Below are 24,463 nucleotides of genomic sequence, written 5' to 3'. Positions count from 1 at the left end.
AATCTAGTTTAAATGACATCGATAACATTTCCCAGTCTGCCAATCTAGTAACACTGGCATAAAAGGAAATGAGGCTAGTCCGGATTCCTCCAGTACTAGTACAGGTAACTTTCAATCGCCAAACATTTATTAAATGCCTATGATGTGCCAGGCACTGTGCTTAGTGTTGAGGATACAAAGAAAACAGCCATACTCCTAAGGAGCTTACATGCTAGAAGGGGAGTTAACAGATACATTTTTAAACTATATAGTAAAATCTTGACTTAAAGCATCAGCCTTAATCCTGGACAGACTCCAGGTAGTTTACAATTATAACCAGCTGTGGACCCTTGTGTACTTAAGGTCAAACCATGTAGATTTTTAATTTTTTGAATATTTTATTGATATCTTATGTTTTTATATCACTTTTATTTCTGAATATATCCCTTATCCCCTACAAAGGAATGGATGAGCCATCATCCCTTGTAACAAGGAATTTTTGAAATGAGAAAGAAATCAGCTAATCAAAACTGTCCAATATATCAAACAATCTGACAGTATATTCAATATTCCACACCCACAATTTCCCACCTCTGCAAAGAAAGGAGGGAGGCACATTTTTTCAGCTCTCGCTAAGGCCAAGCTTCTTGATTATTATAATCACACAGCATTCAGTTTCGTTCCTTTATTTTTTCCATTTAAATTGTTGTAGCCACTGTGTATATTGTTTTCTTGATTCTGGTTATATAAATATTACCAAGCTTCTCTGAATTCTTCATATTTGTTGTTGGTGCAGTAATATTCCATTATATTCATGTGCCACAATTTGTTTAGCACTTTCACAATCAATGAGCATCTATTTGTTTCCAGTTCTTTGCTTCTGTAAAAACCACGGCTGTGAATATTTTGATGTATTCGGACCCTTCTTTCTGTCTGGGACCTCCTTGGGTTATATGCCAGCAGCGGGAACTCTGACTCAAAAGGTATGGATATCCTAGTCACTTTTTAAGAATAACTCCAAATTGTTTTCCAGTATGATTAGATCAATTCACTGTTTTACCAATGGTATACTAGTATAATTGTTTCTCCATAGCTCTTCCACATTGACTATATCTTTTGTAATCTTTGCCAATTTTCTAGATTTGAGGTAAAACCTACAAGCTCTTTTGATATGTATTTCTCTAATTATTAGTGACTCGAAGCAACCTTCCATACGATTCTGAAGAGCGTGCAATTTTTCTTTTGAGAACTATTTGTTGCCTGGCGATCTTAGAAACGGTGAATTTGCTTATCTGGCTTGCTTTTCCCTTACCCAATTAGAAAACTGGGAACTTAGCTAACTCAGGTCTAGGTATTCAGTTACTTGCTTGGCTAACAGATCCAGACAAGGGACAGCACTGAAACAGTAAAGCATTTAATCTATACAGAAATGAATAGTAACGCAAAAAGAAACAACATTATTTACAGCCTGAGAGAGTAGAGTTTCATTCCCCTTTTCCTTCAGAGAAATCCACAACTTAAGTGCTGCCAAAACTTATGGCTTTGATAGGGATGGCCTAGGTAAAGTCTCAGCAGGATCCTTGTGCGCCAGGACAGGTCTCAGGGTTGAAGATGAAGACTTCGCTGGAGTGTCAATCTGTATTTGGTGGCTTGCCTGCTTCTTGGTCTACATCTCCAATATAGCGCCTGACTTGGCTTACCCTAGATGCTACTTGCTGCTCATGGTTATAGTTGTAATATTTTCCACAGCCAGGATGGCTCATTGTCCTTGGCTCTGCCAGGTACCAAGAGGCTAAAGAACTCATGAGTTTTTAGATACTTTATTTCCCTACATGGTCATGGTCAAGAACCTTACAGAGATCACCATTTCTCATACGTCAAACAACCTGTTTTGTGGCCACACATAGTCTCATGGAAAAAGAAATCCTGGTTCTCCCAATGAGTGTTTCTGCTTTGAGTCTAGTATTTTGGGAAATGTCTTTTCTGCATCTCTGCCAGGCCTTGAATACTCTAACTCAGTGAGAAACTTCAGGCATAGGAACATAGGATCTAGAGCAGCATGAGACCTCAGAGCTCAAAGATCTCATTTGACAGGTGAGGAAATTGAAGGTCAAGAGAAATCCAGTGACTTCCCTAAGCAACACAGGATGTTACACAGGTAGTAAGAAGCATTGAGATTCGAATCAATTCCTTGACACTGTTAATGTCACTACAACACAGCTGCATGATGACAGCTGGTAGGGGAGACAGACATTTAGGAGGGCAGAGAAGAACCATCAAATGACATCACATAAGGGACTACAAATTTGCCTACAGAGATGAGTACAACCCTGGCCCCAGAAGTCATTGGTGCACACACACGCATTTATTTATAGCATTCGTCTATCTATTCACATAACACAACACATACCAACATGATTCTTTTCATTACCTGGCAGCCATTATAGGGTTCATTTAGTTTAAGGATCAATGGGAGGATTGTAGTAGCTTCAATCTAGTTGGTAGAAATGAAAACTTACCAGGGCTGAACCCAATCTCAATGAATTCACTTTTCAAGAGCAAACATGTCAATTGTAAGTTCATATTGCTATTTGATTGAGGCTTTGAAAAGAAAAGTCACCTGATGTTTCTTCAAAAGAATGAGACCAGCATATTATAAGCAGTGGAAATGATCTCATAGAGAGAAAATGGACTCTTATGGATTCTGCCCATTTCTGTATTCATTTCCGATATTACTTAATTGCATCCTTTCATTCAAGGCCTCTTAACACAGATGGCTAACAACTTGGCTACTTTTTATTCATTTTGAATCTTAGAGGCTCCTTTGGATCTTTTTATATTTCTACCAGCCAAATAACTCATTGCTTACTTACAGGATTAAAAGCCATTCCTTGCTGAGATAGTGCATACTAGATGTACTGAGCTAGGGCAAGTTTATTGACAATTCTAACTGGAATAGTTGTACCAACTTTCTGGAGACACAGATTTCTCTACAGGGCTCCTTGTGCACTTTCTGTAATTTCTTCAATAGTTTCTTTGTCAGGTCTTGCCAGGTCTGGGTTATCTGCATTCATAACTTCCTTGGGAACCTAATCAGTGTACTTTCTATATAGGACCTTGTCTTTTGATTATCTCTGTTGAGTAACTGCATCGTATTTAATTTTCTCCTCTGCATCCATCTGAATGGACAAGGCATTAGATATTTTTTTTCTTTCTTCCCCTATCCAGTGGGTATTGGGCCACATGTATTTCTGCAAAGGTACCTCCATCTCCAAAAACCTCTCATAATCCAAGCATCCAACTACCTTTTTGATACCTATATGGGGGAGGTTCATGATTAGACTTGTACATTTTGTTTTGATCTCTATAATCTTGCCTTTTTTCAGCTTCAAGCCAATACTGATAAAGCTGAGTTAGAGCAGGTAAAAAGCTGGGCAGTGCCAATGGCTGAGTGGGGAGGGGTTTCCTAGGCAACAGCACGGGGCCAGGGATGAAGAAGAGCATGCATAGCCAAGGTTACAGAAAAATGTATACACACACACACACACACACAACCACTTTCAGATCCAACTCTACCCCAGATTGACTCTGCAATGTTAGGGAAATTCTTTAGTTTCCTTAAAACTTAACTTTTTTTTCATCTGCAATTTGTAGATAGTGACATTTACATCCATGTTTTTGTTGCTCCTGTTTCTTATCAGTGTCATTATTAACCCACAGTGAAATAGCATTGTAAAGTTTTCAAAGCGTTTTACGTATATAATGACATTTGACTCTTACTAAAAAAAAAACCAAACAAACAAACCCTGTGGGGTAGGTGGTGCGACTGAGAGGCTTAGTTACTTGGGCAAGAAAACACAGCTAAGGCTTAACATGATGATGGTTCTAAAAAGACACCTAGAAGAAGCATTTCATTTAAAGTAGACCCCCACCCCCACCTCCCTTCATAGGTTTTCCTAAGGGATGACACTGTGTGAGGTCATAAGCGCTTATCTAATATGTGGGGAAAGGTTCTAAGGAAGGGAAAAATGGATGGTCTATTGTACTTCTGAGTTGTCATGTGACCCACAAGGAAATTTCTTGTACCAGAGCCTTATCATCGTACCATTTTAGTATCTCTTTCTCTTTTAATGTTTTTTTCCCCTTACTTCCTTTCAGAAATGTCCATTAATTGTTCTTTCTTTTCCTTCTTCTTTTTATAATTTTCACATCTCCTATAGCTTGTCCCCCCTTCTCCTCTTCCTTCTCTGGCTCTTTCTGAACTGGTTAAGATCTGGAGTCAAGAAGACTTGAGTTTAAATCCCTTCCTTGAAGACTTACTACCTGTGTGAACCCAGGGAGGTCACTTAACCTCTTTCAAACATCAATTTGTTCACCTGTAATAGTACTTACTACTTCACAAGGCTGTTGTAAGGATTTAAAGAGATAACATACTTAAAGGGCTTTGTAAACCTTAAAGCATTATATCAATGCTAGCTATTTAATTTTGTTTCTTCTCTCCCAACTGCTTTTTAATCCCACTCCACTTTTTTTCTTTTATCGCCACTTTCCTCTGGGAACCCAGTTTTAATATATCTGCCTCAGGGTCAAGTACATTGTTAGGCAGTTGAAGTTCATCTTTGGAACCCGTAGGCCTCCCTCCCTGCACCTTCTTGCATCTACTCTCTAGGCACCACCTCTACATTTTCTCCTCTTTTTTCCTTTAGAGTATAACTTCAAGTATCCAATAAATTCAAACCACCCTGAGGTGACTGATGAGGCCCAAGTGTGCAAATTTCCTAAGGCATCTTATTTTAACAGAGGCCAGATCTTTTAAACTGAACGAGGAATTACAGGATTTCAATAATCAGTAAATAAGAGGGAAAGTGACTTTTGGTGGGGTGGAGATAGCAAGGAAACTTCACAGTGTCCCTCAAATTATTCCTTCCTGCTCTGAGGAATCTAGAATGAGTAGAATAACCTTGAGGCTAATAAAAGACAGAGTTAAGTTTAGGTACCTTCTGGGCACAGGGAAAAGTGTTTCTGTTCAATCATTTGGGGGATAAAACTTTAATTCCAGAGGGGCTATGTGCTGTATTTGGAATAATTAATCCCAACTGCAGCTGTCTGGGTTGATTCATTCTTTCTGTATTCAGTCAATTATATTGAAATATTTGGTTTGCTGAGGTATATGGGCATCATTAGATGTGCATGCAAATAGAGGAAAGAACACTTAACCACAACCCTGCTGGTTACGCAAGCAGGGAGCCCAAAATAAGGGTGCTGCAGTGGGAAGGATAGATACCTCTGAAAATCATGAAAACCTATGAAGGACCAGTGGAGATATTTTCCCCAGATGATAAAATGGGTTGAATTGGCTTCAGCAGGTGACATTTTTATCCCAACTGGTACTGGCTAACTTTCACTAGTCATACCTCCACATCGTATCCTATGCCATGGGCCTTACACATCTGGAGGAAAACACTGTGGAAGACTAGGGAGAGGTTGCTGTGCATCACGTTGGTGGACATCACTGCATAGCGAATAGATGTAGCAAGCTGGAAAAGACCACGTAATTAGGTATGAGAATGTGAGCATAAAGCAAGACTATTGTGTGCTCCTTCATGGAGAGTTTAGGACATTTCTTTTGCTATCGTCCTTTGTGTATCTCTTGTTGATACCAGTGGGAAGCCTGCCAAAGAGTTCAGTTATTGTAAGGCCTGAACAGTCTTTAATATTTCCTGAAAGTATCTAAAATATAACCACTAACAAAATTAAGTATTAGGAATCTGGCAGCTTGTCAGCCTCTTTCAATGTGCCCCCAACAGACTTGATTTAATTTCTTCTGGAAATCAGATGTGGTCTGTTCTTGGAAGCTGTGTTGTGGTAGGGTGAACAATGAATTTGGAGTCAGAAGAAGTAGATGTGTGACCTTGAATTTCATTGGACCTCAGTTTTTTTTTATTTATAGAATTGGGATAATAATAGTTGTATTACTTGCCTCACTAAGTGCTCTTGAAATAGGGACAGGGGTTGGGCCTGTGATTTCATTGATATAGGGAACTTCTGGGTGAGGAAAGTATTTCTATCAATTCAGATTGGCACCTTCTTTACTACTTATAGTTGTGGAGGGTTGCCTAGAGCATGAAAGGTCAAGTGATTTGCCCAGGGTCAGAGAGCCAATGTGGGACTTAGACCCAAGTCTTCCTGGGTCTATGCATGATGCTAGGCTCTCTTTATCATGAGACGTATAGTGATTAATAAAATGTAAATGTTTCATAAGAATCAGTTATCATGATACCGAAGTTTATGACAGCTATAAATCTGGAGACCAGAATGTATAGCCACAGTCATTGTCATTCCTCTGGTATGGAACATTTGGATCCCAACCGCAGGCAGAGACTGTGTTTTAGGTGACTCTGAGGTGCTGGAAGGAATAGGCACCCAAAGGTACTCATGGCTCCAAGGTAACCATGGTGGAAGGTAGAGAAGGGGTGGGTCTTGACAGCAAATGCTAAAGAGATCTGTGGTGTATTTTCAACCACTATATTAAACACTGGCCCATCACCCCCATGGAGGTTATTTTTTTTTTACCCGTTTCTCATACCTTATTTTCCCTTTGACAGCTAAGAATCTTGGACACTTAGAACTAGAAGGAGAATCAATGAACAGCTATTCCAGACTTCTCATCAGATAGATGAGAAAACTGAAGTCCAGAGAAGAGTCAATGAATTCCTCAAGATCACAGAGTTTTTAAGAAGCAGAGCCAAGGTGAGAACCCAGGGTTCCTGACTCACTGTCCAGTGCTCCAAATTGTTTTCATAGGCAATATTTCCACCTCTCATTGCACTTTCTAATTTCTGCTCATTTTTTTGTTTTGTTTTGTTTTTTTGGAGTTCTTTTAATGAAAGCTAATCCTCTGTGTGCTTTGGCCAGCCTAGCTCTCATCAGTATATCTATCTATCTATCTATCTATCCTGGTAGGGGGTTCTCTGTTCTGAGTCTCTCATGACCCTAGACATATCTCTACGTGTAGCCAATGTGATTCAACTCCAAGCAGTTGTTAGTCCTATTCCTCTATTAAATTCCTCTGGCAATGTTCCATCGTGGAGATGACCCTAGGTTCTCAAAAGTTGTGTCAGTGGAGTACAAGTTCTAACTGGTTCTACCAGGATAGAAAGGCATCTAGTCAATGGATTTTTTTAACTATAAGAATAAAAGAAACTATTTAGTATTATATCAGGGAATACAGTATGACTTTCTAAACTGGACACCCTTTCCCCTTCCCCCCTGTGGTTTATTTGCTATTCAGATAAATCATTTAGGGGCTTCCAATCAGTGTTTACTGTAATGGAATTGCAAGGATACATAGGATATGAGCAACCTCTTGCAAAGGGATAGACTGACTCTTCAGCACTCACCCAGGGTCATCAAAGGGGTAATTAAGGTAGTCTAGATTTAGTTTGGATTGAAGCAAGACCAGCTCTGCCTCTCAGTCAATGCAAACTACAATGGCCACCAGGCCGAGGCATTGAGCTGCACTGTCCCATAGCACACTCACTTTAAAAATGAAGGCACGGAAGCCAGAGCAATCTGTAGATATAAGTGAACTGTAAATACTCTAGAATTCCATTGTGGTTACTGAGCATGTAATTGCATGGTAATTACCATGAATTCACAAGATAATTCCAAGGTTATTTTTGTCTTCTAAACTTCTCTTATGCCACCATCGTATAAAAACTAACAAAGCTGAGACTAGGCCAAAGAAAACAAGAAGGTGGGCCCTTGGCTGGGACAATCTGTACCATGGCTCCAGAGAAGGTGAGCCATTAGAGTCTTCCAGTCTTGTCTGTGCTGTGGGACCAAGAAGCATGGTCCTCAGTGTACTTGTCTGTAAATTGAAAGAGGTGAATTAGATGACCTCCAGAACTAAATCCTATGATCATGTAGATGTAATTCTTGACAGCACGTTGGGTGTCTTCCTGATGGAAAACGGGTTGTCATTCTAGCCTCTAAAAAACAAGTAGTGATTGTGTTTCAAAAAGAAAGCAATTTGAAATTAGAGCCAAAACATCCCCATTTCCTTTGGTTTGCATGATCTTCTCTTTGTCTGATTCTTAACCATCTAGCAAGGCCTAGCTCAAATCCTTCTGTCTCCACAAATCCATACTGGAACACTCCAGCCCTCAGGGAGCCCTGCTTCTTCTAAGACCCTTATTATCTCTACCATACATTTTATCAAACACTTGGTTTCTTTCCTGCTGCCTTATTAGTTGTCTGTCTATGTATATGTTTTGCCTCCCCAACTAGATGAGAAATTCCTTGAGGGTAAGAGTCATGGCATATAGAAAGCAATGTGGTGTAAGGGAAAGGACATCAGACTTGGAGTCAGGAGAAATCTGTAGAGTTTATTAAATCTTGGCTCTCATATTTATGAAAGGCATGTGGTCATGGGCAGGTCCCATAACTTTTCTGAACTTCACTTTGCCCCTCTGTGAAATGGAGTATAATTATACTTGCCTGGCCTACTTCACAGGGTTGTCATGAGGAGAGTGTTTGGGAAACTTTAAAGCACTATAAACACTATAAAGTATGCTAGTATGTAAAATAACAGGAAATCACACTATTGGGTGAAAGCACTACAGATGTGTCTTCTTATCACAGCCACTAATCCTTATCCCTGCTGTCAAAAACAAGGCCTTGCAGTGAGCAGGTGAGAAATATCTGATGAGGTCCATGGTGATGATGATTTTCTTCCTAGAGCAGCACTGATCCTATGGCCACAGATTTAGGAAGAGAAGGGACCTTGGAAATCATCTAAGTCACATAAATATCAAAACCATCAAGAATCTTGAACTCATTAGTGAGTGGTACATTTTTAACTCTTAACTACCTTGTCTATAGGTGTGCTATGCCCTCTCCTGAGGTCTTAGTTTCCCCAGCTGTAAACAGAGGGAATTAAGTTTGATGAGGGCTAGAGTCCCTTCCAGCTCTGAGTTTCTCAATTCTAGAATCATGATACAGTGGAGAGAACACTGGCTCTGTAGTTAGAGGACCTGAGTTCAAATCCCACCTCTGAGGATTAATACCTGTGTGACCTTGGGCAAATCCTTTAACATCTCTGGGTCTCAGTTTCCTTTTCTATAAAATTAAGAAGACTGGACTAGATAACCTCTGGGGTTTCTCTAGAGCTGTGATCCTGAGATTCCAGAAGTCTCTCCATTAAAAGCATTTAAATGTCAGGAGCAAAGAGGAAAACTTAGGTCTAGCTTATATTGAACCCGACAGAGCAGATGACAAAGATAATTGTACCATCTAAAGTCAATGGTTTCACAAATATGGACCATTCTTTTTGGAAAGGAAAACAAAAATATGGTCAAACTCTTTTTGGCCAGAAAGAGAATTAAGTGTTTGGTTTGCATACTTCACCTTCTGCCTACAGTAGGCAATCAATATCAGTGAAGGATGAAAAATCAAGTTTGATTTTTAAGGTTGAGTTGAGAATCCATATTAACATTACATATCATAGCTAATTGTCCCTGTAGGTGCCAGGGCCTGCTCTGTCTTCTGCAGGATCTCTCCCACATACTTCCCCAGAAATATCTGTGAGCTTGTGGCATCTACACCACCGTCGGCATTGATGTTTTTTAGGCATGCGTGGAGGAGTGATATGGCAGAGAATCCCTGGCCACTGCTCTGTTCCCAGCAGACTTTCCAGGGCTACACACAACCTTCTCTGTAATGGATGAAGAGGGGGAGTAGAGTGCTCATGGGGAGGACTGTTCCTTCTCTACTTCAGGGAAAGGAATTTTCAGCCCTGTAGAAACCCACAAGTTTTTCAAGAAACAGGTACAAGAGCTTACTTTTTGCATTTTCGAGTATTATTTCACATAACAGATAAATAATGGTTCTTCCCATGCTTGATAGTGGCTACATTTAGATTTGCTATTTTGTATGATTTGTATTTTGAAGGAGATGCTATAATGAAAAATGCTCTTGGGTTTTAGTCCTGGTTCTGCTACTAACTTGTCCAATGACTTCACTTTTCTCTGCCTTGGTTTCTGTACTAGTAAAATGAGATGCTGAATTAACTGATTTCCAACATCCTACCTAGCTCTGAAATTCTATGATTTTAAGATTCTGTATGAGCTTTGACTTCAATAAAGAATTGGGACTTCCTTTCCATATTATAACTCCTGCAAAGGAGATGATTCCTATGAAACAGGGGTTCTTAAGCTTTTTTGTGTGTATATAATGGACCTTTTTGGCAGTTTGGTAAAGACTGTGGACACTGCCTAAAATAATATACACAGGATTTCAAGGAAACAAAAGGTTAGTGAAAATAAAGATTTAATTTTTTCTCATCCAAATGGATTCTTTGGGAATCTGTGGATTCTAGGTTAAGAACCCTTGATGTAAAGGTTCTAAAATCAATTGCCTAAGACATTTGACATACCTACTTACCCTCTTGGAATATTTTCAAACCAAATGTGCCTGGCTACACCTCTAATTTGTCCTAAAGGGCTGATTCTCATCCTGGGTATAATTCTCTATGTGTTAGATGTCCTTGTAGTGAAGATACCTATAGTCTATGAAGATAGCCTTGTGAATAGACTGGGGGTGCATGCCAAGAGAGCTAGTCTGATTTCTACTAGGCATTTCTGTGATTTCCATCATGAAAAACATTATGCCAAAGTTCATTCATTAAACAGTCTTCATGATTGCTCTGGGATGTGCTGTGGGTATTTGGTGGTTGAAGGACTGAGACCAAGTAGTTATAAGACTCACTCAAGGTCACACAGCAGACCAATGTCTTTGCGTAGTCTGGGCTGGAAGGGCCCTCTGTAAAGTGATGGAGCACATAAAGTTTGTCTTTGCCACTTTTTCATTCCTCCCTCAGTGTCCCTGTTCTTCTTCCTGGTGTACCTACATCCTTACCTCAAATCCTTCTCCTTTTTTCCATACCTGTATTTGCAAAGAGGTTAGCTGGTAAATGAGCTGCTAATAGTTTAAGATATGATTCTTCCTGAGGGTACTTAAATTTTAATAAGGAACTAAAGTCCAAAAATCAAGTCCAAATAATAATATCTCACATTTCTATGTACTTTAGTATTTATGTGGGGCTTTCTTCACAACGCAGTGAGATCGGTAGAACAATGATTAATCTCTCCATTTTACACATTAGGAAACTGAGGCTAGGAGAGGTTAAGTGACTTGCTCATTGTTACCTAGTGAGTAAGTGCCATAGCTGGGATTTAAATCCTCATCTTTCCTGATTACAATTCCTGATACGATACTACAATTACAATTCTTGATCACAATTTTCACTATACCACACTTCCAAAAGGAAAGAAACAGAAATGTAGAATGAAGATGAATGATAGGGCAGATCAATATTTGGTCAAAGTCCGATCTTCTTTCTAAATCACAATTTAACAAGAATTCTTATAGCTAAATAAAAGAAGCTTAAAAACACTCTTTTTCATTGGAGAATATAATTTTGCTTTAGCCATAATTTAAATCGATTTCCTTCTGAGCTTGAGGACTGGAAGTGCAGAGTGCATTCCATTTTCTCCATGATACTTGTTTTGACAGTGATGTATTTAAGTTGACATAGTTGAAATCCTTGTGTAATAAATCTCTGCCTGAGAATTAATCATGTTTATAATATTCTGAGAATTAATAACACCCATTGCTCAAATCATTAACTGAAAAAAGGAGCTTCCAAAATCTGTTCTCTGCAGTAAGGGACCACAAATAAATGAATGTTTGATAAAATAATCCAAGTAGCAGTTTAACAAGCGTAAACTTGAATGGGGCTGCAATAACACAGAACTATTGTTTAAGGGTTGGCACAAGGCTGATGAGGTGCTTATTTTGGTTACAAAGCATGCATCCACATGCATAATGAACTGCACTCTGAATTATTAATGTGTTGCTTATTTAGCCTCATCTGTCTAGAAGATAATGTATCCTAACTATAATGAGTGATTGGTTTTGTACATAATTACAGTAGCAGCAGTATCTAGGAAATTTGTTCTTTCAAAGAAGGATTTCTAAAAATAAAGTCATTGCATAAACTCCGTTGTTGTTCCATTTTATCAAAATCAAACCCGGAGCATTTGAGAATTCATAATAAATTAAAAGAGACAGAATCATTATTAACATCATAATTTAACACAAAAGGTTTTACTTAATCATTCATTACAGATCATATGCTGTTAAAATGCTTATGAATGTCTTGAGTTATTTTAAGATGTTTTCCAAAACAGTCCTTGTTACTACTCCTTGAAAACCCAGGAAGGAGAAGTCAGAAGGAGAATGGCTAGGTAAAAACTGAGAGGAAAAGATGACAATTTATGCTAATTCTGACAGAATTTTAATTAAAAAAGTTGCTACTTGATTACTTTTCATTTTTAAAACATGTACTTCTGGGACTAATCATATCCAATTTACTCTTTCTCCTCAAAGTGGTTGCTTGACAAGAACACTAGATCAGGAGCTCATTAACCTTTAAATTATAATTTCTCAACACCTTCTTTAGGGTGGGAAAGGGACAATATCTCTCCTGTGAGTACAGGAAGAAAAAAGTTTGGATTTTTGTTTTGTTCCTTATGCAAAATGCCTCTCCAAGTCAGAAGTACTTTATGAGTTCTGAAATCTTTTGTACTTTCATAAACATTCTATCTTTACTCCTCTTTTTATAGTATTCTTCAATGGAGCCTTGTGAAGTCAGAGGATGACAACTTCCTTTTCCAAAAGGCGGAATGACAATCTGCACATAGTTTTCTAATAAAATTTCTTTTTGGTTTTAAATGCAGGCTAGTGTGTATCTGTCTACACGTGTAAGTACCTGTGTGTACCTGTGTATGTCTGTATTTCTGAACACAGAGATAAGCACATACTTCCAGCCACACCCAGCCTAAGACTTTTGTCTTTCTAAAAATCAAGAGTACACTCAGTTCCATACTAGATTATAGTAACAATGGGCACACTTTTGTTCTGGGATTATATGGCCTTTGGACCATCCAGGACCATAATGCTTTCCCTCTTACACGTCCACAGTAAAGTAAAATTTTCAAGACTCTGTCTCTCTCTCTGAAGAATTCCACAGTATTGTCTGCATTTAGGAAGGAAGCCAACAGGCACAATGGGGGAAACCACTGAGCATGCCTCTCATCCAAAACACAACATATGCTTTTGGCTAGACTTCTCTGAAGCAACATATTTAAAGCAGCAAATTGTCACTTAGTGCGGGTTGCTGACTGAAAACCACCCCGTCTGCAGTATTCTTTTAGTAATAGCATGGAATTGGGATGTCCCATCCTGGAACTCATGGCCAGAACAACAAGAGGTTGAGTTCTGCGTTTTTCTTTAGTACTGTAGGACCAATAGCCCGGTGGACCTTTATGAAGATGGGGATCTGGAACTACTTTCTATAGGGAGTCAGGGCTTGCTCATCATGGAACCATCTTTCTTTGTCCCTAGTCAAATTTTGCTCTTTACAACCTGAACCTCTATTATGCTCTCAGTCTCATTATACCTTCCTCCCCTCCATGAAGTCTATGGTCTGGCCAAACTGGCCTCCTTGCTACTCTTCACACTAGACACACCATTTCCTGTATCTGTGCTCCCCATGCATGGAACAGACTCCCTCCCCACCCCTGCCTCTTGGAATCCCTTGTTTACTTCAAGACTCAGCTCAGGCTCTGTCTTCTTCTCCGTCTTTCCTGGTCTCCTGGTTCCCCCCAGCTAGGATTCCTTGCCTCCCCCAAGTTTACACTGTATCTACTTTGTGTGTGTTTTCCTATGTGTTTATGTATATTTATGTGTGCATGTGTTCATGCTATCTCTCTTTGTTAAAATGCAAGATCCTTGAGGTATGAACTTTCACTTTTGTCTTTGTATCTCTAGTGCCTAGTACATAGTAGGTGCTTAAAAAATGCTTGATGATTGATTAAAAGTCCCTGTGACCAAGTGAAGTGTATGAGGTTAGAAGGAAGAGGGATAGCCATATGAGGAATCTCTCCTACACAATGCATCTTTCCTACTAAGTTGAACAATGGATGTCAGGAAGATTTGAGTTCAAATCCTGCCTCAGACATTTCCTAGTGGAATAATCCAGGGCAAGTCACTTATACTCTTTTAGCCTCAGTTTCCTCATTTGTAAAATGGTGACAAGAATTGCACATACTTCGGAATTACTGTGAGGGTCGAAGTAGTAAAAATATAGAAATCACTTTGCAAACATCACTTTGCATACCATGAAAATGCTAGCAATTGTTACTATTATTAAGTGGCTTAACTAGATATACAGGTGATGTCAACAATGAGTACTTTACGATTGCTCCTCTACAACTGGCACAGGTACGGGATTTAGAAAAAGATCCGAGAATTTTAAAGTTGGAAGAAATCAGTTAAACTACTCTTAGGCACCCCATTAAAAATACTCAAGACTTAGACTCCCAAGATGTGTATTGCTTGGCCTGGGAGTTGTGCAAAGAGTACACGTTTGGAGTTAAAACTGTGAATCCCAGCTCTGCCACTTACTAGCTTTGTGACTTTCGGTAAATGGCTTGGGTTGGCCATTTCCCTTCCTGGGGCCCACGATTCTTCATCTGTTAAGTGAGGGGGAAGACTAGATGATCTCCAAGGCCTCCTCCAGTTCTAAAACCTATGATCTTACCTATTATAGACAGGAGGCTACTAAGGTGAGTAGAGTTGCTCTGGCCATGGTGTGGCTTTTAGGGCCGGAGGGTCCCGTACAAGGTTGGTTGACAATGACGTTGACTCATACCATCCCCTCCTTTCCCTATTTGAAATGCTTCCCACTCCTCCTCTCTGCCTCTTCCTGTCCTTCAAGGCTTAGCTCATGTCTCACCTCATCGGTGAAGGCTTCTGAATAAATCTAGCTCATAAGAGCCACTCCCCATACAGAGCTCTGATGGCACTTGGCATCTTTGTCACCCCTTCAGCACTGACCACACATTAACTTGTATGTTTAAGCAACTTTTCATATAGCTGTTTAATAGGAGGGATTTCTTCCTTAGAAAATTACCAGTTCATATCCTTTGACTATTTATCAATTAATTGGGAATAGCTCTCATTCTTATAAATTTGAATAACTTCCTTACAGATCTTAGAAACAAGAACCTTATCAGAGAAACTTGTTGCAAAGATTTTTTTTCCCCTCAGTCACCCTTTCCCCTTCTAATTCTAGTAGTATTGGTTGGTCAGCTTTTCTTGTGTGTCTCTTTTATCTCCTCAATAGGACAGCAAACCCTGAAGGCAGGGATTGGGTCTCTTTCATTTTTGCATAAACCCCCCTCCCCTCCATCTGTAGCACAGAGCTGGGCACATCCAGTAGGTATGCAGGAAATGCTGGTCTGTTGATTGATACTTACTGGTTCTACCTTGATCTGGCTGAGGGACTTATTAAGTTTCTTTACAGAGGGTGCCACTTCTAAGACACTAGAACTGAAATTCAGATTTCCTCTGGTCACATACAAGGTGAGCTGTGTCAAGGAAAGCTGGTCACTATAAAGAAGTTCAAGGTCCGTTGCCCATATCTAATCGAAACAAGAAGAAAAAAAAATGAGACCAGCAAAAGAAAGGGGGGTGGGGCGGGAATGTGACTTTAATGGAGCAGATACCTTTTGCTTCTATTTCTACATCATTCAATTGAGTGATGGAGCTGCCATAAACCCCTAATCAGAACAGTCAAGATGATCACTGCAGTTACAGGAGTGCGAATAACCGGGCAGAGAAAATCGACCCAACTGTGCTATTACCTTATTTGAGAAGAGTTAACTAAATTCAGGAAGGCTGAGGTAGTCTTTGATTTTTCTGCTCATGGCTGAACATTTCTAAAATGAACAAGGCAAAGGAATTTCTCGATTCTGTTGAGAAAATTGAGTAAAAATGAACTTTGGGGAATTTGGGGGGTGGGGGTAGGGAAGCGAAATGGACTGAAGGAAGGAGGAGGGCCTGATGCAAATAATGAATTGCTGTGACAAAGTGCTCACCCCCTGCTGGAGAAAAGAACAGAACTGAACCTCCTGTCCTTCTGGTCATGGTGTGGCTGGCTACTGGAAAAGAAAAGGGCCATACGCTCCAAGAATTTCAATATGCCAAAAAATGAAAGTACAAGACTCCGAGTCAGAAGGTCTGGTGCCTAATTTTTTTGTGTCAGCATTGCTATTAATGAGTTGTGTGACCCTAGGCAAGTCTCTCTACCACTCTGAACCTCAGTTTCCTCCTGTGTCAAAGGGGAATGATATCTGAACTACTTTCCCCAAAGGCCTTTTGTGAAGTTCAAGTGAAAGCACTTTGAAAAGTCCACAAATGCATACCATCTGCCACTAGTTAGCTTTGCTGCTTTAAGCTGAGTAAGCTCTCTGGGAATCAGTTTCTCATCTGTAAAGTGGGGCAACAGGACTAATACTCTATTAATCTAGACTATTATTTAATTAATCATACCCATAAAATCCCATATTCTATCTTTGGGCAAATCAGCCATTTGTTTTGGAATGCCAGTGACACCTGGAAGAGGAAGACCTGGATCCAAGTCCTATCTAAGCCACTTACTGGCTATGTGACCTTGAGCCAACCACTTCCTTTTTTCTGAGACTCAGTTTCCTAAGCTATAAAATGGGGAGAATTGTACCACCTATCTCTCAGGTTTCTTATAAGGATCACCTGACACAAAGTATACTATCACTTCTCTGACATAGCAGAATACTAGTTCTGGAGTCAGAAAGATTTGGATTCTAATCCTACTTCAAACACTTCCTAGGGTCACTAGTGTGACCCCGGGCTAGTCACTCAACCACTCTGTGCCTCTGTTTCCTCCTCTGTGTATGGCACAGTGGATAAAGCACCAGGCCTGCAGTCAGGAAGGTTCATCTTCCTGAGTTCAAATTGGCCTCAGACCCTTACTAGCCATGTGATCCTGGCCAAGTCACTTAACCCTGTTTGCCTCAGTTTCCTCATCTGTAAAATGAGCTGGAAAAGAAAACGGCAAACCCCTCCAGTGTCTCTGCCAAGAAAGAAAACCCCAAATGGGGTCACAATGAGTCAGACATGACTGAAATGACTGAACGACACCAACAGAACAAGGGAGATGGTCTCAATGACCTTTACAATCCCTTCCACTTCTAAGTCTATATTGTGATCCTGTGCTACGCCTTTACCTCCCTCTGAGAACATTGTCTCTGAGGTCAGAGGACCTGGGTTCAAATCCCACCTTTGACACTTACCTTTGGACCTCTCTTCCCTCACTTACAAAACGAGGAGATTGAACTTGCTGGTGTCTGAGGTCCTTTCTATCTCTACGTCTAAGATTCTGGGACCCCATAAACTACTGTTGTCAGTATCACTGAGTGGCTTTGGTTGGGGGTTTACTGAGGAGAGCCATCTTCAATTCTATACTGAGACTTAGTAGCTCAAGGGTGAGGCTGTGAAGGCCAGTCCTCATTCCTCCATTAGTAGACTTTGTACAACTCTCACTCACCAGTCAAGACCTCACCCCATGAGGTCACCGGTCTTCTTCAAAAACAGAGGACGAACAACAGCAACCACACTGGCACTGGCACTGATGCTGTGGCCTTTGCAAGAAGCCTCTCCTACCAAGGACTATCTTTGGTTGAAATGAAAAAGCTGCTGTCACTAGATGGTCGAAAGCTGGCTTGTTTGTGGTACTCAGTGGCTCAGCCTACCCTGGGAAGCGTCTTACGGAGAAAATGTGAGGTATGTTCTAGCTGGAGTAGGCTGTAATTAGTAATAATGTGTTCTCACTGTAGGAAATCAGAACTAACACATTTTCATAAAGGACTTGATTAAGCCCCCCCCCTTTTTTTTTTCTGTTAAAAGACCGGTAGAGCATGTGCCTAACCCACCAAGGCGGTATGTTAACACACATAACGCCTCTGCCCTACAGTGGCCTCCTTTAAAACAAATCTAGCAGTGAGTGACTTGACTAAGCATTGAATGGTAAATGGCATCATTATAAGGATATTAAGAGGTCAGGCAGTCAAGGCCTCTTGCTAAACTGGAGCTAATTTCCGAGTCATATTCACATAGTAATGCCCTTTTTATAATAGCAAATAAATCACATTTGTAACAATTGTTAAAAACTAACTGCCAAATATCTGTTGCAGTATTAAATATCCTATTTGTCAACTTAAATATTTCCTGCTGCACTGTGTAAAATGCAAATCAGGTGGGGACAGCTACTTCCCCTTCAGAATAAAGTGAACTTTCCATTCTTATAAGGCATGAAATTTTCTGAGAATCTGGTCAAACTTTGTAATGTGCTTGATGAGGGTAAGGTTCTTTTCCTGACGAGCACTTGGGTCGACTGCAAAGCACGTTATTTTAGGGATGATTCACCTTTTCATTACTGCACATTAATTTTACATTCATTTCATATTTGCCTAGCACTCTGATGCTTTTTTCCCCCCAAAGCATTTTTAGACTCTGATTTCTTCTGATCTTCACAAAAATACCCTCTCCCTGCCCCCAGCCCAGTCAGGTGGGGATGGTGGGGAGGGGTATTACTATAAATCCTATTTCATAGATAAGGAAATTAAGGCTTTTCTATGAACTCCACGTTAAGTGACTTGCCAAAGGTCACAGAGTACTGGGATGAGAACCTTGGTCTCTTGCTACTAAGCCTCATCTTTCCATTATACCACATCGTCTTTCATCAAATCATAACAAAAACTAAACAGAAAGGAAATCGTAAACCTTTTCTTCATCATTTCCATTTGGAAATTCAACATGCCATCAGTATAGACCAGGGCTGTCCAAAAATGCAGCCAGTGAGCCACATGTAGCCTTAGTGTGATTTATGCTGCCCGCCTACAAGCATAGAAATTTACATAAATGCTTTAGTAAAGGAAGCCGAGCTACCGCAGAGCTCTCACTAAAATGGCAAATCAAAATATATTGTCTATTGTTTCAATAAAAACCAGAGGTTGGACAGCCCTGGTATAGACCACCTAAGCAAAGCCACTTAGCAATGATAATGAAATGTTCATAATCCTTCCATCAAGAGCAAGGTTTTGGGGTTTTATTGGAATTATCCAATGAGTAGAATTGTGGTCCTCTGGAAAGCAGGCTGCATTTAGACCCAGAGGACCTAGGTTCAAATCCTATTTCTACTTCCTAAAAGTAAGCGTAAGTCACTTTATACCTCGAAAGACATCTTGGGGTTTACTAGCTAGATTTTTTTATAAGGACCATGTTTTAAACCAAAGCATTCTAGCTGGCCAACAATAGGTCCCAGCCCAAGCCTCATTGGGTCATTGTTTGGGCTCAGAAGGTTCCGAGTGAGCGTGAGGTAAATAGCAATTGTTTCTGTTTTGGCCAGAAACCCTGAGGGTCTTTTCCTCTAAGACTGATTTTTTTGACCAGGTAAAAGAGGCTATTCTTTGCCTCTTGTCTTACCTAGCCCTAATCACTGAATGGGCATTGCCTCAGACAAACTGAGACCTAGAAAAGACCTTAGCTTAAAAAGGCCAAGGTTTCCCACTGCATCGGGGCCATCTCCAGTTGTTAGGATCTATATCTGGTCACTCCGGAGGAGAAAGTGAGGCTAGTGACTTTGCACAGCCCTCCCTCACTTAAATCCAGTTCACTTGCAAGTCATGACATCACCTTCCCAATGTCATGGTCCTCTTTGAGAATGAGGGATGAACAACAACAGTTAGGCCTCTCTAGGCCTCAGTTTTCTCCTCATTAAATGAAGCAGTTGAACTGGATGCTACATAAGGTGCTCTTCTTGCTCTAGACTTAAGATATGATCATGTAAAAGAAGCCTGTGTCATAACTGCTGTGTCTGCACAACCACCAGACTATTCATGGGATGCTCATGAGTCAGCACCACTTGCCTTGAGGCACGTAGTCTGAACTAAATCAGTGAAACAGTCACCTTGGCCTCGTGGGGTGAAAGGCTTTTGCAGGCATTTGTTTCCATTGCCATGGGGCCATTTCTATAGGATTCAGGGGTCCTCTCTGGCTTTCTGATTTCAAGACCTTTTGACCCATAGGGTCACCTTGTGGTAATATCCAAATGGAGCAGCTGCCCTTAGCTTACTGGCCTGACTGCTAGGAGGATCTGACAGATAGAACTGCTCAGTGCTTGAGTGAGAAGAAAAGCTAACACTACAATCAGCAAACACAGATGAGTGCATTTAGAGGCCATGTTTCCTAGTGGAGAGAAGACCAGTTTTGGAGTCAGAAAGACCTAGTTTCAAGCCCTGTCTCTGATGTATATGAGTTGTGTGACCCTGGGCAAGTCACTTTACCTGGATTTCAGCTTCTGTGTCTATAAAAGAGAGAGCACGATTGTTTCACCTACTTAAGAGGGTTGTTACGAGGAGAAGTGTTCTGTGAACCTTGAAACACTACAGATATGGAAGTGATGATGGAGTGTAAGAGCTGGAGGCAGAGGTGAATGCAGCAATTTCCAGTCTCCCCCCTCCAGCCTTGTAGAATGTGGAAATGGGGCACTATGAGCCCACAGTGAAAATGGGACTTTTATACAGAATCTCTACTTCCCAGTAGAGATTTTGTGGATTGTTAGCATTTGTTTTAGGCATAATTGTGAATTATGGGGACATGTGGGGTCAGCAGCTTTTCCTTTCTGAATCCCCACTCCCTTGCCCAGTGTCTTTTAGCTGCTCATTTGCTGCTAGGGTCTCACACCATACCACCTCACACACTTTCTTTGGGCAGTGCCCCATACTCCTCCAAATTTTTCCTACCCTTATCCCTTCCCCCATTTTGGTTTGTTTTTTTTTTTTGGCCCTGTATCCTGGGGACTCTTTTTCTCTATATCTAGAACTGACAGAATGCTAATGTGTTAATGTCATGTAATGAGTTGCTCCTCCCCAGATGAAGTATTTGTATTTTAACAGGGACCTTCTGGAGACAATGTCAGTGTAAGGGCTCCTATTAAAATGTAAATTTTTAGACATATTTGAAATAATCTAGTAACAGTCATTTTTAAGCCCATGGGAGGTTGGAGCTCAAAATATTCACAGGCAAATGAGTCTTTTAGTGTTTCTCATGTCATATTATATGGAATACAGTCAACTTGACCTATGCAATAGAGTCAAACCCAGGTTCAAGATATTCTTCTTCTTATTTGTATTGTATCTGATTTCAAGTAAAGAGTTTGGCCAAGTTCTGTGGGAAAGGACAGACTGGATGGACCATCTGAAGAGTGTTCAGTGATGAGGGGGGGTAGAAGAGTTCCCTCCTACCCTACCATTCCACTGCAATGTTGGTGCCAGTCATTGCTGAGGGACTCTGCATCAGCTAAGCTGACTTTTTCATCAGAAGTGTGTTTTGGGGGGGCCTGGCCTAGTTGGTATGAGCCACTTTGCTGAGATTCTAATCTCAAATCAACAAGCATTTATTAAGTGCTTACTATGTTCAAGGCCCTGGGTTAATCTCTGGAGATACAAAGAAAGGCAAAAACCAGTCTCTGCTCTCAAGAAGCTCACAGCCCAATAGGGGAGACCATAGACAAACAATGATGTACAAGTGAGCTATGTATGGGATAAAATTGGAGACAGTTTCAGACAGAAGGCCCTAAAAGATTAAGGAGAACCAAAAAAGGCTTTTTGCAGAAGGCAGGACTTTTGCTGAGACTCGAAGGAAGCCAAGGAAGACAGATGAGGAGAAAGACAGAGACAGAGAGGCAGAGAGATGGGGAGAGAGAGAGAGACAGAGAGAGAGACAGAGAGAGAGAGAGACAGAGAGATAGGAATGAGGGACAGTCAGTGAAAACACTCACTTAGAATCAGATGGAATATCTTGTTCAAAGAACGGGGGGAGGCCAGACTCCTTGGATTGTAGGGTGAGCAAAGGGAAGAAAGGTCTAAGACGACTGGAAAGGTCAGGAGGGGCCAGGTTAGGAAGGGCTATCCTCTGGGAAAAGTCTCTTGTTTATTTCCCTGATCTGACCAAAGACTGATTTTCTCTACTGTAATCACCAAAATAACAGTTGCTACAACATTAGAGGTTAGCCTCTACATAAGGCTTTAAAGTTTGCAAAGTGCTTTACACAGATTATATTTCTTGATCCTCACACCAGCCCTATGAGTTGGGTGAATGACTGAATAAATGAATGAAAAATCATTTATTAAATCTTTGGGTCTGATTCTTCATGACCCCATTTGGGGGTTTTCTTGGCAAAGATACTGGAGTGGTTTGCCATTTCCTTGTCCAAGTCATTTTACAGAGGAGGAAGCTGAGGTAAACAGGGTTAAATGACTTGCCCAGGGTCACACAGCTAGTAAGTGTCTGAGGTAAGATTTGAACTCAGGTCTTCCTAACTCCAGGACTGGCGCTCTATCTGCTGTACCACCTACCTGTCCAATTGCAGGTGGCAATATCTATTATCATGCCCATTTTTACGTATATAGACATAGAGAGATTAAATTACTTGCTCAGGTTCACATAACTAGTGGATGTTTGAGTTGAGATTTGAATCCAGGTCTTTTGGACTCTGAGTCTATCAAGCTTTCTACCAGGCCCATAAATCTACATAAAGGATAAACACTTCTCTTCAATCAGCACCCCAGGTCAGCTGATGTTTCCTTTGCTGGAAATGCCCTTCTGTTTTCCATCCCCTTCCCATTCATCCTTCAGGCCCAGCTTAAGCCCAGTAGTCTCCTCTCCCCCGCCGCTCCCCCCCCCCCTCCACTGAACAAAGAAACACTGAGCAAGCTCAAATGTCCTGAGTACCCCCCATCAGAGTAAGAGCAGCGATACAGCAACTTTCCCAGTAACAAAGGGACTGAATGACAACTAGCTGCCAATTGCCCAGGAGTCTCACCACCCTCCCTACCCCATCCCTATCAGCACTAGGTCCCAGGTCCAAGTTCTTCACTCCCTTCTTCCAATGCCTGGTCCTCAACCTGGCTAAGAAACTCTAACCACCCCCCGCCAAGACTTTACTGGTTTGAGGTGCTTCGCTCTATTTGGGTACCCCATTCCACTGAGGTACCTAACTCCACCCAGTCTCTTACCAGCAAGACAGACCTGTTTCCACCCTTTCTGACTGGCTGCCTTACCATTAGTATGTTCCTTCAATAAAGTTGACTTTATTGGGGACAGCCAGGTGGCTCAGTGAGTAGCGCATCAGCCCTGGAATCAGGAAGACCTGAGTCCAAATCTGGTCTCAGACACTTGACACACTTACTAGCTGTGTGACCTTGGGCAAGTCACTTAACCCCAATTGCCCTGCCTCCCCCCCTCAAAGAAAAAATTTATAAAAATAAAGCTGGCTTGTTTACTGCCCATGTATTGGACTTTAGTATATCTCTAAACCTAATTCTTTAATAAGATACCTACCACCTCCATGAAGCACACAGACCCTTCTGGGCCTATGTAAGGTAAGCCTTCTGGGTGACATTGGGCAAATCACCTAGCACAGGGCTGGGCACAGCAGGGGTCTCAGTAGGACTGATTGAGTTCTTAAGATTCCAGTGTTTTCAACCCTTTTGTGAGATGTACTTATAGAATCAGAGTACAATTGCAAAAATAGCAGCTCACATTTCTATGTGAAGCGGGTTGTACAAGTATTACTGCTTACAGTTTATGGGTAAGGAAACTGAAGAGCAGCTAAGTGAAGCAGTGGATAGAGCATCAGGCATGGAGACAGGAAGACCTGAGTTCAAATCTGGCCTCAGACCCTTACTAGCTGTATGACCCTGGTCAGGTCACTTAACTCTGTTTGCCTCAGTTTCCTCATAGGTAAAATGAGCTGGAGAAGGAAATGGCAAGCCACTCCAGTATCCCTGCCAAGAAAGAAAACCCCGGCTGCACAGCAACAAACTACAGGACAGAGAAGTTAAGGAATATGCCCAAAGTCACACAGCTTGTAAGTGACTCCGAGCCAAGGTTCCTGACTCTCAGTCCAGTGCCCAGAAAATCATCTTTCCTTTCTACATTTAGCAAGAAGAATGTTTTTCTTCCCCCTTCTTAACTTTCTAGAAAACTAGGACTCTTCATGTCAATTCACGGACCTTCTCTAAAGCATTTCAAAGGATTCTCCTCCAGGCTTGGTTTTCTATTCATATTCCTTACAGAGAGAGCTTCTTCTTGTGTGGAATGAGAAAAATATAAACAAAATCCACATTAAAAATACTTAGTTTCTGAAATGGTTGTTTCTTTTGTGAGAGGGTGGGGAACCATATCATCTGATTGTTCTATCCCAGAAAGCCTTCCCCTCCCCCTCTCTCCTAATCCAAATTTATCCATCCTTCATGAAGTCATGCTGTCTATCCATGAAGCCTTTCTGGTCACTGAAGATCTGTATTGACTACTCTTTTCTTGGAACTCCTGTTGCATTTAAGATTCAGACCCATCTAATTTACTTATTTATATATTTTTTAAAAATTTATTTTTATTTTCAGCTCCAAATTGTCTCCCTCCTTCTACCCTTCCCCCACCCATTGAGAAGACAAGAAATATGATACTCATTATACTG

At 40.9% G+C, this 24,463-nt stretch overlaps 1 protein-coding gene across 1 annotated transcript in view; it reads right to left on the bottom strand.

The window, feature by feature from the left end:
• IQCH (IQ motif containing H) overlaps nt 1-24,463 on the bottom strand; it is a 167,035-nt gene that overhangs the window by 11,603 nt on the left and 130,969 nt on the right. The window contains exons 13-14 of the mRNA XM_036736582.1: nt 15,391-15,527; nt 7,119-7,143 (exon numbers count right to left, since the gene is read on the bottom strand). Of these exons, the coding sequence (XP_036592477.1) occupies nt 7,119-7,143; nt 15,391-15,527 (162 nt within the window). The remainder of the gene's footprint in view (nt 1-7,118; nt 7,144-15,390; nt 15,528-24,463) is intronic.

This window comes from Trichosurus vulpecula, chromosome 8, assembly GCF_011100635.1.
Source record: "Trichosurus vulpecula isolate mTriVul1 chromosome 8, mTriVul1.pri, whole genome shotgun sequence".
Taxonomy (NCBI): Eukaryota; Metazoa; Chordata; class Mammalia; order Diprotodontia; family Phalangeridae; genus Trichosurus; species Trichosurus vulpecula.
The sequence above is the reverse complement of the archived record's forward strand: the minus strand, read 5'-3'. Positions and strand labels throughout refer to the sequence as shown.